General features: G+C 43.4%; 1 protein-coding gene across 1 annotated transcript in view; it reads left to right on the forward strand.

Annotated features, from left to right (window-relative positions):
- Window positions 1–8,782, forward strand: part of LOC129861397 (CXXC-type zinc finger protein 1-like) — a 32,469-nt gene extending 23,687 nt beyond the window's left edge. The window contains exons 12-15 of the mRNA XM_055932793.1: window positions 2,952–3,048; window positions 3,717–3,869; window positions 4,739–4,881; window positions 8,683–8,782. Of these exons, the coding sequence (XP_055788768.1) occupies window positions 2,952–3,048; window positions 3,717–3,869; window positions 4,739–4,881; window positions 8,683–8,698 (409 nt within the window). The 3' untranslated portion in view covers window positions 8,699–8,782. The remainder of the gene's footprint in view (window positions 1–2,951; window positions 3,049–3,716; window positions 3,870–4,738; window positions 4,882–8,682) is intronic.
- The last annotated feature ends 6,381 nt before the right edge of the window (window positions 8,783–15,163 follow it).

The following is a 15,163-nucleotide window of genomic DNA, read 5'->3' on the forward strand; positions in this document are numbered from 1 at the left end:
CCACAGCAACGCCACATCCCACCAGCAACGCCACATCCCACCAGCAACACCACAGCAACGCCAGCAACACCACATCCCACCAGCAACCCCACATCCCACCAGCAACGCCACATCCCACCAGCAACACCACATCCCACCAGCAACGCCACATCCCACCAGCAACGCCACATCCCACCAGCAACGCCACATCCCACCAGCAACACCACATCCCACCAGCAACGCCACATCCCACCAGCAACGCCACAGCAACGCCAGCAACACCACAGCAACACCACATCCCACCAGCAACGCCACATCCCACCAGCAACACCACACCCCACCAGCAACGCCACAGCAACACCAGATAGCTAGGTGGGACAACCACATATCACAGTAGTTAGTATATTCAGATAGCTAGGTGGGACAACCACATATCACAGTAGTTAGTATATTCAGATAGCTAGGTGGGACAACCACATATCACAGTAGTTAGTATATTCAGATAGCTAGGTGGGACAACCACATATTACAGTAGTTAGTATATTCAGATAGCTAGGTGAGACAACCACATATTACAGTAGTTAGTATATTCAGATAGCTAGGTGAGACAACCACATATTACAGTAGTTAGTATATTCAGATAGCTAGGTGGGACAACCACATATCACAGTAGTTAGTATATTCAGATAGCTAGGTGGGACTACCACATATTACAGTAGTTAATATATTCAGATAGCTAGGTGGGACAACCACATATCACAGTAGTTAGTATATTCAGATAGCTAGGTGGGACAACCACATATCACAGTAGTTAGTATATTCATCTTCAGATAGCTAGGTGGGACAACCCCATATCACAGTAGTTAGTATATTCAGATAGCTAGGTGGGACAACCACATATCACAGTAGTTAGTATATTCATCTTCAGATAGCTAGGTGGGACAACCACATATCACAGTAGTTAGTATATTCAGATAGCTAGGTGGGACAACCACATATTACAGTAGTTAGTATATTCAGATAGCTAGGTGGGACAACCACATATCGCAGTTGAGCCGGGACGTTATACCGATAAATGATCTACACTGACCATACCTAGCATTTTCTCAGGCATTTTTTCTGATTATTGTTCATTACGATCAGTAGCCTGTACTAAAGAAATGTGACGTTTGAAGTGAAATAGGTTTTGCTAATATGGGTGATTGTTAATGGGAACACCATGATATGTAATACTACAACCATCAACTAGTAGGTCTACAGTCGTGGCCAAAAGTTTTGAGAATGACACAAATGACACAAAGTTTGCTGTTTCATTGTCTTCAGATATTTTTGTCGGATGTTACTATGGAATACTGAAGTATAATTACAAGCATTTCATAAGTGTCAAAGACTTTTATTGACAATTAGATGAAGTCGATGCAAAGAGTCAATATTTGCAGTGTTGACCCTTCTTTTTCAAGACCTCTGCAATCTGCCCTGGCATGCTGTCAATTAACTTCTGGGCCACATCCTGACTGATGGCAGCCCATTCTTGCATTATCAATGCTTGGAGTTTGTCAGAATTTGTGGGGTTTTGTTTGTCCACCCGCCTCTTGAGGATTGACCACAAGTTCTCAATGGGATTAAGGTCTGGGGGAGTTTCCTGGACATGGACCCAAAATATCAATGTTTTGTTCCCCGAGCCACTTAGTTATCACTTTTGCCTTATGGCAAGGTGCTCCATCATGCTGGAAAAGGCATTGTTCGTCACCAAACTGTTCCTGGATGGTTGGGAGAAGTTGCTCTCTGGAAGATGTGTTGGTACCATTCTTGATTCATGGCTGTGTTCTTAGGCAAAATTGTGAGTGAGTCCACTCCCTTGGCTGAGAAGCAACCCCACACATGAATGGTCTCAGGATGCTTTACTGTTGGCATGACACAGGACTGATGGTAGCGCTCACCTTGTCTTCTCCGGACAAGCTTTTTTACGGATTCCCCAAACAATCGGAAAGGGGATTCATCAGAGAAAATGACTTTATCCCAGTCCTCAGCAGTCCAATCCCTGTACCTTTTGCAGAATATCAGTCTGTCCCTGATGTTTTTCCTGGAGAGAAGTGGCTTCTTTGCTGCCCTTCTTGACACCAGGCCATCCTCCAAAAGTCTTCGCCTCACTGTGCGTGCAGATGCACTCACACCTGCCTGCTGCCATTCCTGAGCAAGCTCTGTATTGGTGGTGCCCCGATCCCGCAGCTGAATCAACTTTAGGAGACGGTCCTGGCGCTTGCTGGACTTTCTTGGGTGCCCTGAAGCCTTCTTCACAACAATTGAACCGCTCTCCTTGAGGTTCTTGATGATCTGATAAATGGTTGATTTAGGTGCAATCTTACTGGCAGCAATATCCTTGCCTGTGAAGCCCTTTTTGTGCAAAGCAATGATGACGGCATGTGTTTCCCTGCAGGTAACCATGGTTGACAGAGGGAGAACAATGATTCCAAGCACCACCCTCCTTTTAAAGCTTCCGGTCTGTTATTCAAACTCAATCAGCATGACAGAGTGATCTCCAGCCTTGACCTCGTCAACACTCACACCTGTGTTAACGAGAGAATCACTGACATTATGTCAGCTGGTCCTTTTGTGGCAGGGCTGAAATGCAGCGGAAATGTTTTTTGGGGATTCAGTTCATTTGCATGGCAAAGAGGGACTTTGCAATTAATTGCAATTCATCTGATCACTCTTCATAACATTCTGGAGTATATGCAAATTGCCATCATGCAAACTGAGGCAGCAGACTTTGTGAAAACGTATATTTGTGTCATTCTCAAAACTTTTGGCCACGACTGTAGTGTAAAGAGTTCTTAATGTTTGATATACTCAGTGTATAATCACACTCATAGTAAGTACATTTTTACTCAATAAAGTAGTTAGTAGTAAAGGATAGTGTTATTTACTTCAGTTAGTTAGTTGTTTATTTTCCGGCTTGTCTCTCTCCGTAGTGCAACCAGATTGTTCTGTGACGTATACAACCCACAGAGTAAAACCTACTGTAAGAGACTGCAGGTGTTGTGTCCTGAACACTCAAGAGACCCGAAGGTAGGTTTAGACCCTAAGGTAGACTTATAACAACCTACACATACCCTTCATAACACATTAATAGCTGGCATAGCAACCCTCAGAGTAAAACCTACTGTAAGAGACTGCAGGTGTTGTGTCCTGAACACTCAAGAGACCACAAGGTAGGTTGAGAACCCAAGGTAGGTTTAGAACCCAAGGTAGGTTTAGACCCCAAGTTAGGTTGAGAACCCAAGGTAGGTATAGACCCCAAGGTAGGTTTAGAACCCAAGGTAGGTTTAGAACCCAAGGTAGGTTTAGAACCCAAGGTAGGTTTAGAACCCAAGGTAGGTTTAGAACCCAAGGTAGGCTTAGAACCCAAGGTAGGTTTAGAACCCAAGGTAGGTTTAGCACCCAAGGTAGGCTTAGAACCCAAGGTAGGCTTAGAACCCAAGGTAGGTTGAGAACTCAAGGTAGGCTTAGAACCCAAGGTAGGTTTAGAACCCAAGGTAGGTTGAGAACTCAAGGTAGGCTTAGAACCCAAGGTAGATTTAGAACCTTATCTATTTATAAGCCTTGATCCTACACATCATCTTCAAAACAATATATGTAATTTAGCATTTAAATTCAGTTCAATAACACATGATGTATACCTATTCCGACCGCTACGTTTCAGTGGTCCCTCCCACCTGAGCCCTGTCTCCCTCCAGGTTACTGTGGACGAGGTGTGTGGCTGTCCCCTGGTGAGAGACGTCTTCCAGCCCACAGGAGAGTACTGCCGGGTGTCGAAACGCAAGTGTAACAAGCATTACTGCTGGGAGAAACTGAGGAGGGCTGAGGTGGACCTGGAGAGAGTCAGAGTGGTCAGTGGGAAAGTGAAGCTAGCTTTTTATGATCATATAGTTACATTAAGCCAGTCTCTCATATGTAGTCCACATTTCAAGCCCTTTTTAGTCATCATGTGGAACATTTTACTTTTGGAAAATTTGACATGTTTTAACTGTTTAAGTAAGTAGCCATTCTCTCATATGACTTGTCTTCTCCTTCGTCCCTTCTCCTCTTGTCCTCTCCTTCATCCCCTGTCCTCTTGTCCTCTCCTTCGTCCCCTCTCCTTCGTCCCCTCTCATCTTGTCCTCTCCTTCATCCCCTCTCCTCTTGTCCTCTCCTTCGTTCCCTCTCCTCTTGTCCTCTCCTTTGTCCCCTCTCCTCTTGTCCTCTCCTTCGTCTCCTCTCATCTTGTCCTCTCCTTTGTCCCCTCTCCTCTTGTCCTCTCCTTCATCCCCTCTCCTCTTGTCCTCTCCTTCGTCCCCTCTCCACTTGTCCTCTCCTTCGTCCCGTCTCTTCTTGTCCTCTCCTTTGTCCCCTCTCCTCTTGTCCTCTCTTTCGTCCCCTCTCCTCTTGTCCTCTCCTTCGTCCCCTCTCCTCTTGTCCTCTCCTTCGTCCCCTCTCCTTCGTCCCCTCTCCTTCGTCCCCTCTCTTCTTGTCCTCTCCTTCGTCCCCTCTCCTCTTGTCCTCTCCTTCGTCCCCTCTCCTTCGTCCCCTCTCCTTCGTCCCCTCTCTTCTTGTCCTCTTCTTCGTCCCCTCTCCTCTTGTCCTCTCCTTCGTCCCCTCTCCTCTTGTCCTTTCCTTCGTCCCCTCTCTTCTTGTCCTCTTCTTCGTCCCCTCTCTTCTTGTCCTCTCCTTCGTCCCCTCTCCTCTTGTCCTCTCCTTTGTCCCCTCTCCTCTTGTCCAGTGGTACAAGCTGGACGAGCTCTTTGAGCAGGAGAGGAACGTCCGAACAGCCATGACCAATAGAGCAGGTCTCCTGGCCCTCATGCTGCACCAGACCATCCAGCACGACCCTATAACCACCGACCTCCGCACCGCCAAGGATAGGTAGACCACCAAACCTCCGCCCCATGACCAACAGAGCAGGTCTCCTGGCCCTCATGCTGCACCAGACCATCCAGCACGACCCTATTACCACCGACCTCCGCACCGCCAAGGATAGGTAGACCCCCAAACCTCCGCCCCATGACCCTTGAACTACCCCCTGACCACGGACCTCCTACGGGTACTACTGACTTACGTACCGCCAAGCATATTTAGAGGACCAACCCCTCACCCCCCCCCCCCCCCTAATCACGAGCCTCTGCATCTCCTCAGGACAGATAGACCCCCCCCCCCCCCACCAACAAGACCCTCAACACCACAATCCCGACCTCCGACCTCACCTCCAAGGACAGATTGAACCAAGATGTTACCATGACTACACCTTGACCACCAAGACCCTGTCACCACGACAACCTGTCACCACGACCCGGTAACCTGGACCTCAGCACCTCCAAGGACAGATAGACATGGGCAGAGGCAGATGGGCAGAGGCAGATGGGCAGAGGCAGATGGGCAGAGGCAGATGGGCAGAGGCAGATGGGCAGAGGCAGATGGGCAGAGGCAGATGGGCAGAGGCCGATGGGCAGAGGCCGATGGGCAGAGGCAGATGGGCAGAGGCAGATGGGCAGAGGCAGATGGGCAGAGGCAGATGGGCAGAGGCAGATGGGCAGAGGCAGATGGGCAGAGGCAGATGGGCAGAGGCCGATGGGCAGAGGCCGATGGGCAGAGGCAGATGGGCAGAGGCAGATGGGCAGAGGCAGATGGGCAGAGGCAGATGGGCAGAGGCAGATGGGCAGAGGCAGATGGGCAGAGGCAGATGGGCAGATAGACAGATACAGATACAGACTGCCCAGGTTTCCACTAGTGTATTATTTATTATTATTATTTTGTAATGTTTTTAAGGAGATGAGCCGTAGTTGAACCCACACTTACACTAGTTTACGTGGTGTTCTGATGCCACTACACACCTCGGTATGATTGCGTCGTCTTACTTCGGAAAGCGTCACTGTGGTAGGAGTGGCGCCACCTCTCTGACGGACAGTGGTACTGCATTTGTGCCGTGCTCCGTTTTACCTGAATAGCTGATTATTTCACATCGTTTCCACTACATCTGACAGGACTGACTAGAATGACTGGGTTCTGTGTTCCAAAATGCACACTTGCGTTCTGCGTTCTCCCGATCTTCCAAGAACCCCTGAGAGAAATACTGTCTAGTATAGGAGAACGCAGAGCGCTCAAAATCCGCTATATTTGAAACGTACTTCGACGTGACCTTTAACCTAAACCGGGAAACTGCATCATCACGCGGCCGGCGTCAACAAAGCTAGCTTTTATGTTCGCTAACTAGCTACGTCTGTTTACAGCCGGCGTCAACAAAGCTAGCTTTTATGTTCGCTAACTAGCTACGTCTGTTTACAGCCGGCGTCAACAAAGCTAGCTTTTATGTTCGCTAACTAGCTACGTCTGTTTACAGCCGGCGTCAACAAAGCTAGCTTTTATGTTCGCTAACTAGCTACGTCTGTTTACAACCGGCGTCAACAAAGCTAGCTTTTATGTTCGCTAACTAGCTACGTCTGTTTACAGCCGGCGTCAACAAAGCTAGCTTTTATGTTCGCTAACTAGCTACGTCTGTTTACAACCGGCGTCAACAAAGCTAGCTTTTATGTTCGCTAACTAGCTACGTCTGTTTACAGCCGGCGTCAACAAAGCTAGCTTTTATGTTCGCTAACTAGCTACGTCTGTTTACAGCCGGCGTCAACAAAGCTAGCTTTTATGTTCGCTAACTAGCTACGTCTGTTTACACCCGGCGTCAACAAAGCTAGCTTTTATGTTCGCTAACTAGCTACGTCTGTTTACAACCGGCGTCAACAAAGCTAGCTTTTATGTTCGCTAACTAGCTACGTCTGTTTACAGCCGGCGTCAACAAAGCTAGCTTTTATGTTCGCTAACTAGCTACGTCTGTTTACAACCGGCGTCAACAAAGCTAGCTTTTATGTTCGCTAACTAGCTACGTCTGTTTACAGCCGGCGTCAACAAAGCTAGCTTTTATGTTCGCTAACTAGCTACGTCTGTTTACAGCCGGCGTCAACAAAGCTAGCTTTTATGTTCGCTAACTAGCTACGTCTGTTTACAGCCGGCGTCAACAAAGCTAGCTTTTATGTTCGCTAACTAGCTACGTCTGTTTACAGCCGGCGTCAACAAAGCTAGCTTTTATGTTCGCTAACTAGCTACGTCTGTTTACAGCCGGCGTCAACAAAGCTAGCTTTTATGTTCGCTAACTAGCTACGTCTGTTTACAGCCGGTGTAGCAGCGTCAGAAACTAGTGCTGGCAATTCACTGAACAATTGTCCCAGAATGGAAATATTTAACACCAATAACAAGTAAACAGAATTGATTAGTGAATTAAGATAACAGCGTCCAGACTAATTGTATGTGTACAGTACAGGTAAGCTTTCAAACATTGTATAGAGGCTGAAGCAACAACAACAACAAAAAATATGAAATCGCTAAATAAGCTTTTTTGCTTACTGTTTAAGAATGATAACATTTTTTTTTACATTTAAGTCATTTAGCAGACGCTCTTATCCAGAGCGACTTACAAGTTGGAAAGTTCATACATATTCATCCTGGTCCCCCCGTGGGAATTGAACCCACAACCCTGGCGTTGCAAGCGCCATGCTCTACCAACTGAGCCACACGGGACCTGTGATGTCTAGCCAGAATAGAACACAGAACACAGTCCATTAGAACACAGTCCATTAGATCACAGTCCATTAGAACACAGTCTATTAGAACACAGTCCATTAGAACACAGTCCATTGGAACACAGTCCATTGGAACACAGTCCATTAGAACACATTCCATTGGAACACAGTCCATTAGAACACAGTCCTTTAGAACACAGTCCATTAGAACACAGTCCTTTAGAACACAGTCCATTAGAACACAGTCCATTAGAACACAGTCCATTAGATCACAGTCTATTAGAACACAGTCCATTAGATCACAGTCTATTAGAACACAGTCCATTAGAACACAGTCCATTAGATCACAGTCCATTAGATCACAGTCCATTAGAACACAGTCCATTAGAACACAGTCCATTGGAACACAGTCCATTAGAACACAGTCTATTAGAACACAGTCTATTGTATAGAGGCTGAAGCAACAACAACAACAAAAAATATGAAATCGCTAAATAAGCTTTTTTGCTTACTGTTTAAGAATGCTAACATTTTTTTTTACATTTAAGTCATTTAGCAGACGCTCTTATCCAGAGCGACTTACAAGTTGGAAAGTTCATACATATTCATCCTGGTCCCCCCGTGGGAATTGAACCCACAACCCTGGCGTTGCAAGCGCCATGCTCTACCAACTGAGCCACACGGGACCTGTGATGTCTAGCCAGAATAGTGGCGTTTCACTGTGAAGATGAGACTGCATTAGGACCGCTTGTGTTTTATATGTAATGAGAAGGCTTGCATTGAGAGACATTATAACACCCATGTATATTATGAAATATAACACATTATAATATTATTAAATGACACTGACGTTCATGATAGCTTGTTTTTAATATTCACCTCATGCATCGATAACAAAATAGGCGATGTGATGCAATACAACGTGATTAGAAAGCCTAGACTAATAACATCCCAATGTAAGATAAATGCAATGGATACAAAACCAACACTGACATGTGATTAAGGAGAACATTATAATTATATGCGTGCATATCAAACAGTAATACATAGAATGAATACAGTATTGTAATATTATTCATGTCTTTCTCTCTCCTTGCAGGGGATTGGACAGGTGAACTACAGACCCCAGATGACCAAGCCTCAGAACCATGTGGAGACGTCAAAACTCATTTTGAATAAATATTAACTGATTTATCGGTTTTCCTGTATCTGCGTGGATCCTTAGAACACAGTCCATTAGATCACAGTCCATTAGAACACAGTCCATTAGAACACAGTCCATTGGAACACAGTCCATTAGAACACAGTCCATTAGAACACAGTCCATTAGAACACAGTCCATTAGAACACAGTCCATTAGAACACAGTCTATTAGAACACAGTCCATTAGAACACAGTCCATTAGAACACAGTCCATTAGAACACAGTCCATTAGAACACAGTCCATTGGAACACAGTCCATTAGATCACAGTCCATTAGAACACAGTCCATTAGATCACAGTCTATTAGAACACAGTCCATTAGAACACAGTCTATTAGAACACAGTCCATTAGATCACAGTCCATTAGATCACAGTCTATTAGAACACAGTCCATTAGAACACAGTCCATTAGAACACGGTCTATTAGAACACAGTCCATTAGAACACGGTTCATTAGAACACAGTCTATTAGAACACAGTCCATTAGAACACAGTCTATTAGAACACAGTCCATTAGAACACAGTCCATTAGAACACAGTCCATTAGATCACAGTCCATTAGAACACAGTCCATTGGAACACAGTCCATTAGATCACAGTCCATTAGAACACAGTCCATTAGAACACAGTCCATTAGAACACAGTCCATTAGAACACAGTCTATTAGAACACAGTCCATTAGAACACAGTCCATTGGAACACAGTCCATTAGATCACAGTCCATTAGAACACAGTCCATTAGAACACAGTCCATTAGAACACAGTCCATTTGAACACAGTCTATTAGAACACAGTCTATTAGAACACAGTCCATTAGATCACAGTCTATTAGAACACAGTCCATTAGAACACAGTCCATTAGAACACAGTCTATTAGAACACAGTCCATTAGAACACAGTTCATTAGAACACAGTTCATTAGAACACAGTCTATTAGAACACAGTCCATTAGAACACAGTCCATTAGAACACAGTCCATTAGAACACAGTCCATTAGAACACAGTCCATTAGATCACAGTCCATTGGAACACATTCCATTGGAACACATTCCATTAGAACACAGTCCATTAGAACACATTCCATTGGAACACAGTCCATTAGAACACAGTCCTTTAGAACACAGTCCATTAGAACACAGTCCTTTAGAACACAGTCCATTAGAACACAGTCCATTAGAACACAGTCCATTAGATCACAGTCTATTAGAACACAGTCCATTAGATCACAGTCTATTAGAACACAGTCCATTAGAACACAGTCCATTAGATCACAGTCCATTAGATCACAGTCCATTAGAACACAGTCTATTAGAACACAGTCCATTAGAACACAGTCCATTGGAACACAGTCCATTGGAACACAGTCCATTAGAACACATTCCATTGGAACACAGTCCATTAGAACACAGTCCTTTAGAACACAGTCCATTAGAACACAGTCCTTTAGAACACAGTCCATTAGAACACAGTCCATTAGAACACAGTCCATTAGATCACAGTCTATTAGAACACAGTCTATTAGAACACAGTCCATTAGAACACATTCCATTAGAACACAGTCCATTAGAACACAGTCCATTGGATCACAGTCCATTGGATCACAGTCCATTAGAACACAGTCCATTAGAACACAGTCCATTGGATCACAGTCCATTGGAACACATTCCATTGGAACACATTCCATTAGAACACAGTCCATTAGAACACATTCCATTGGAACACAGTCCATTAGAACACAGTCCTTTAGAACACAGTCCATTAGAACACAGTCCTTTAGAACACAGTCCATTAGAACACAGTCCATTAGAACACAGTCCATTAGATCACAGTCTATTAGAACACAGTCCATTAGATCACAGTCTATTAGAACACAGTCCATTAGAACACAGTCCATTAGATCACAGTCCATTAGATCACAGTCCATTAGAACACAGTCTATTAGAACACAGTCCATTAGAACACAGTCCATTAGAACACAGTCCATTGGAACACAGTCCATTAGAACACATTCCATTGGAACACAGTCCATTAGAACACAGTCCTTTAGAACACAGTCCATTAGAACACAGTCCTTTAGAACACAGTCCATTAGAACACAGTCCATTAGAACACAGTCCATTAGAACACAGTCTATTAGAACACAGTCCATTAGAACACAGTCCATTGGAACACAGTCCATTGGAACACAGTCCATTGGAACACAGTCCATTGGAACACAGTCCATTAGAACACAGTCCATTGGAACACAGTCCATTGGATCACAGTCCATTAGAACACAGTCCATTAGAACACAGTCCATTAGATCACAGTCCATAAGAACACAGTCCATTAGAACACAGTCCATTGGAACACAGTCCATTGGAACACAGTCCATTAGAACACAGTCCATTGGAACACAGTCCATTGGAACACAGTCCATTGGAACACAGTCCATTAGAACACAGTATATTAGAACACAGTCCATTAGAACACAGTCCATTAGAACACAGTCCATTGGAACACAGTCCATTGGAACACAGTCCATTGGAACACAGTCCATTGGAACACAGTCCATTAGAACACAGTATATTAGAACACAGTCCATTAGAACACAGTCCATTGGAACACAGTCCATTAGAACACAGTCCATTGGATCACAGTCCATTGGAACACAGTCCATTGGAACACAGTCCATTGGAACACAGTCCATTGGAACACAGTCCATTAGAACACAGTCTATTAGAACACAGTCTATTAGAACACAGTCCATTAGAACACAGTCTATTAGAACACAGTCTATTAGAACACAGTCCATTAGAACACAGTCCATTAGATCACAGTCCATTAGAACACAGTCCATTGGAACACAGTCCATTAGAACACAGTCTATTAGAACACAGTCTATTAGAACACAGTCCATTAGAACACAGTCTATTAGAACACAGTCTATTAGAACACAGTCTATTAGAACACAGTCCATTAGAACACAGTCCATTAGAACACAGTCCATTAGAACACAGTCCATTGGATCACAGTCCATTAGAACACAGTCCATTAGAACACAGTCCATTAGAACACAGTCCATTAGATCACAGTCCATTAGAACACAGTCCATTGGAACACAGTCCATTAGATCACAGTCCATTAGAACACAGTCTATTAGAACACAGTCTATTAGAACACAGTCCATTAGAACACAGTCCATTAGAACACAGTCCATTAGAACACAGTCCATTGGAACACAGTCCATTGGAACACAGTCCATTGGAACACAGTCCATTAGAACACAGTCCATTGGATCACAGTCCATTAGAACACAGTCCATTAGAACACAGTCCATTAGAACACAGTCCATTAGATCACAGTCCATTAGAACACAGTCCATTGGAACACAGTCCATTAGATCACAGTCCATTAGAACACAGTCTATTAGAACACAGTCTATTAGAACACAGTCCATTGGAACACAGTCCATTAGAACACAGTCCATTGGAACACAGTCCATTAGAACACAGTCCATTAGAACACAGTCCATTAGATCACAGTCCATTAGAACACAGTCCATTGGAACACAGTCCATTAGATCACAGTCCATTAGAACACAGTCTATTAGAACACAGTCCATTAGAACACAGTCTATTAGAACACAGTCCATTAGAACACAGTCTATTAGAACACAGTCCATTAGATCACAGTCTATTAGAACACAGTCCATTAGATCACAGTCTATTAGAACACAGTCTATTAGAACACAGTCTATTAGAACACAGTCCATTAGAACACAGTCCATTAGAACACAGTCCATTGGAACACAGTCCATTGGAACACAGTCCATTGGAACACAGTCCATTAGAACACAGTCCATTGGATCACAGTCCATTAGAACACAGTCCATTAGAACACAGTCCATTAGAACACAGTCCATTAGATCACAGTCCATTAGAACACAGTCCATTGGAACACAGTCCATTAGATCACAGTCCATTAGAACACAGTCTATTAGAACACAGTCTATTAGAACACAGTCCATTGGAACACAGTCCATTAGAACACAGTCCATTGGAACACAGTCCATTAGAACACAGTCCATTAGAACACAGTCCATTGGAACACAGTCCATTAGAACACAGTCCATTGGAACACAGTCCATTAGATCACAGTCCATTAGAACACAGTCCATTAGAACACAGTCCATTAGAACACAGTCTATTAGAACACAGTCTATTAGAACACAGTCCATTAGATCACAGTCTATTAGAACACAGTCCATTAGATCACAGTCTATTAGAACACAGTCTATTAGAACACAGTCCATTAGATCACAGTCTATTAGAACACAGTATATTAGAACACAGTCCATTAGAACACAGTCCATTAGAACACAGTCCATTAGAACACAGTCCATTAGAACACAGTATATTAGAACACAGTCCATTAGATCACAGTCCATTAGAACACAGTATATTAGAACACAGTCCATTAGAACACAGTCCATTAGTACACAGTCCATTAGAACACAGTATATTAGAACACAGTCCATTAGAACACAGTCTATTGGAACACAGTCCATTAGAACACAGTCCATTAGAACACAGTCCATTAGATCACAGTCCATTGTACAAGTGTTGTTAGTTGTATGTACAAGATACATATATTTCCAACCAAATGGTTACTTGCAGGTTTCTTCTCAACAATGAAACAACAATAAAGAAAATAATTCAAGATAAGAATACGAACACAAAGTAAATGGCTCAGTAGAATAGAATAAACACTTTAGGATCCCCTAGTGAGGGACGTCATGGAGATTACCATTCACCATTCTAACTCTTCTTCAGTATACAAGAGACATTTTAATCATGACAGCCACCGGTTGTTTTATACACAGGACAGTAGTTTACCGGTTTTTGTTCCAGCCCTTCAACTAATTGTGATCTAAATTGTAGACGATGAATAGTTGAACGCTGTGCTGGGCAGGAATAAAACCCTGCCCGGTGTGCAGTACACTGGGGCAGAAATCACCCACGTCTGTAGAAGGAGTTTCATATGTGACAATGAGCTGACAATTCTACATGATAGAGAATAACATAACATTAATTTATAACATTATAACATAGAGTATGTGGATCTACTTCTAATGATGATGCTACATACTGCTGGACAAACTGACTAAACTCCTAGGATAGGGTGATTTCCCTGACTAAACTACTAGGATAGGGGGATTTTCCTGACTAAACTACTAGGATAGGGTGATTTTCCTGACTAAACTACTAGGATAGTGTGATTTTCCTGACTAAACTACTAGGATAGGGTGATTTTCCTGACTAAACTCCTAGGATAGGCTGATTTTCCTGACTAAACTACTAGGATAGGGTGATTTTCCTGACTAAACTACTAGGATAGGGTGATTTTCCTGACTAAACTCCTAGGATAGGGTGATTTTCCTGACTAAACTCCTAGGATAGGCTGATTTTCCTGACTAAACTCCTAGGATAGGCTGATTTTCCTGACTAAACTCCTAGGATAGGCTGATTTTCCTGACTAAACTACTAGGATAGGGTGATTTTCCTGACTAAACTCCTAGGATAGGCTGATTTTCCTGACTAAACTACTAGGATAGGGTGATTTTTCTGACTAAACTACTAGGATAGGGTGATTTTCCTGACTAAACTACTAGGATAGGGTGATTTTCCTGACTAAACTACTAGGATAGGGTGATTTTCCTGACTAAACTACTAGGATAGGGTGATTTTCCTGACTAAACTCCTAGGATAGGCTGATTTTCCTGACTAAACTCCTAGGATAGGCTGATTTTCCTGACTAAACTCCTAGGATAGGCTGATTTTCCTGACTAAACTACTAGGATAGGGTGATTTTCCTGACTAAACTCCTAGGATAGGCTGATTTTCCTGACTAAACTACTAGGATAGGGTGATTTTTCTGACTAAACTACTAGGATAGGGTGATTTTCCTGACTAAACTACTAGGATAGGGTGATTTTCCTGACTAAACTACTAGCATAGAGTGATTTTCCTGACTAAACTCCTAGGATAGGGAGATTTTCCTGACTAAACTCCTAGGATAGGGTGATAGGAAGAAGGCTGGACTAGTTCAAACCTGCAACACCAAGTCTCACCAGGAGAGGGGGCTGTGGTTGAGTTGAGCAGATTTTAGTCATTTTAAAAACCAGCTGTGTTTAGCAGGTTGTTACGTTGAACAGACACACTGTATAGAAACGAATTTATTCTCTGTAAATAGTGCCTCTTCATAATCCCTCCCCTATCCCATACTAACCAACGCTGCCTTTTTCAACTTTTGAAACGACTTAAAGCGTATAAATCTTTCTGGAGTCAAACAACTGGCGAACCTGTTTTGAATTTGTAAAGATAACAGGGAAAAGC

This window comes from Salvelinus fontinalis, chromosome 8 (genome assembly GCF_029448725.1).
Source record: "Salvelinus fontinalis isolate EN_2023a chromosome 8, ASM2944872v1, whole genome shotgun sequence".
In the NCBI taxonomy this organism is placed as follows: Eukaryota; Metazoa; Chordata; class Actinopteri; order Salmoniformes; family Salmonidae; genus Salvelinus; species Salvelinus fontinalis.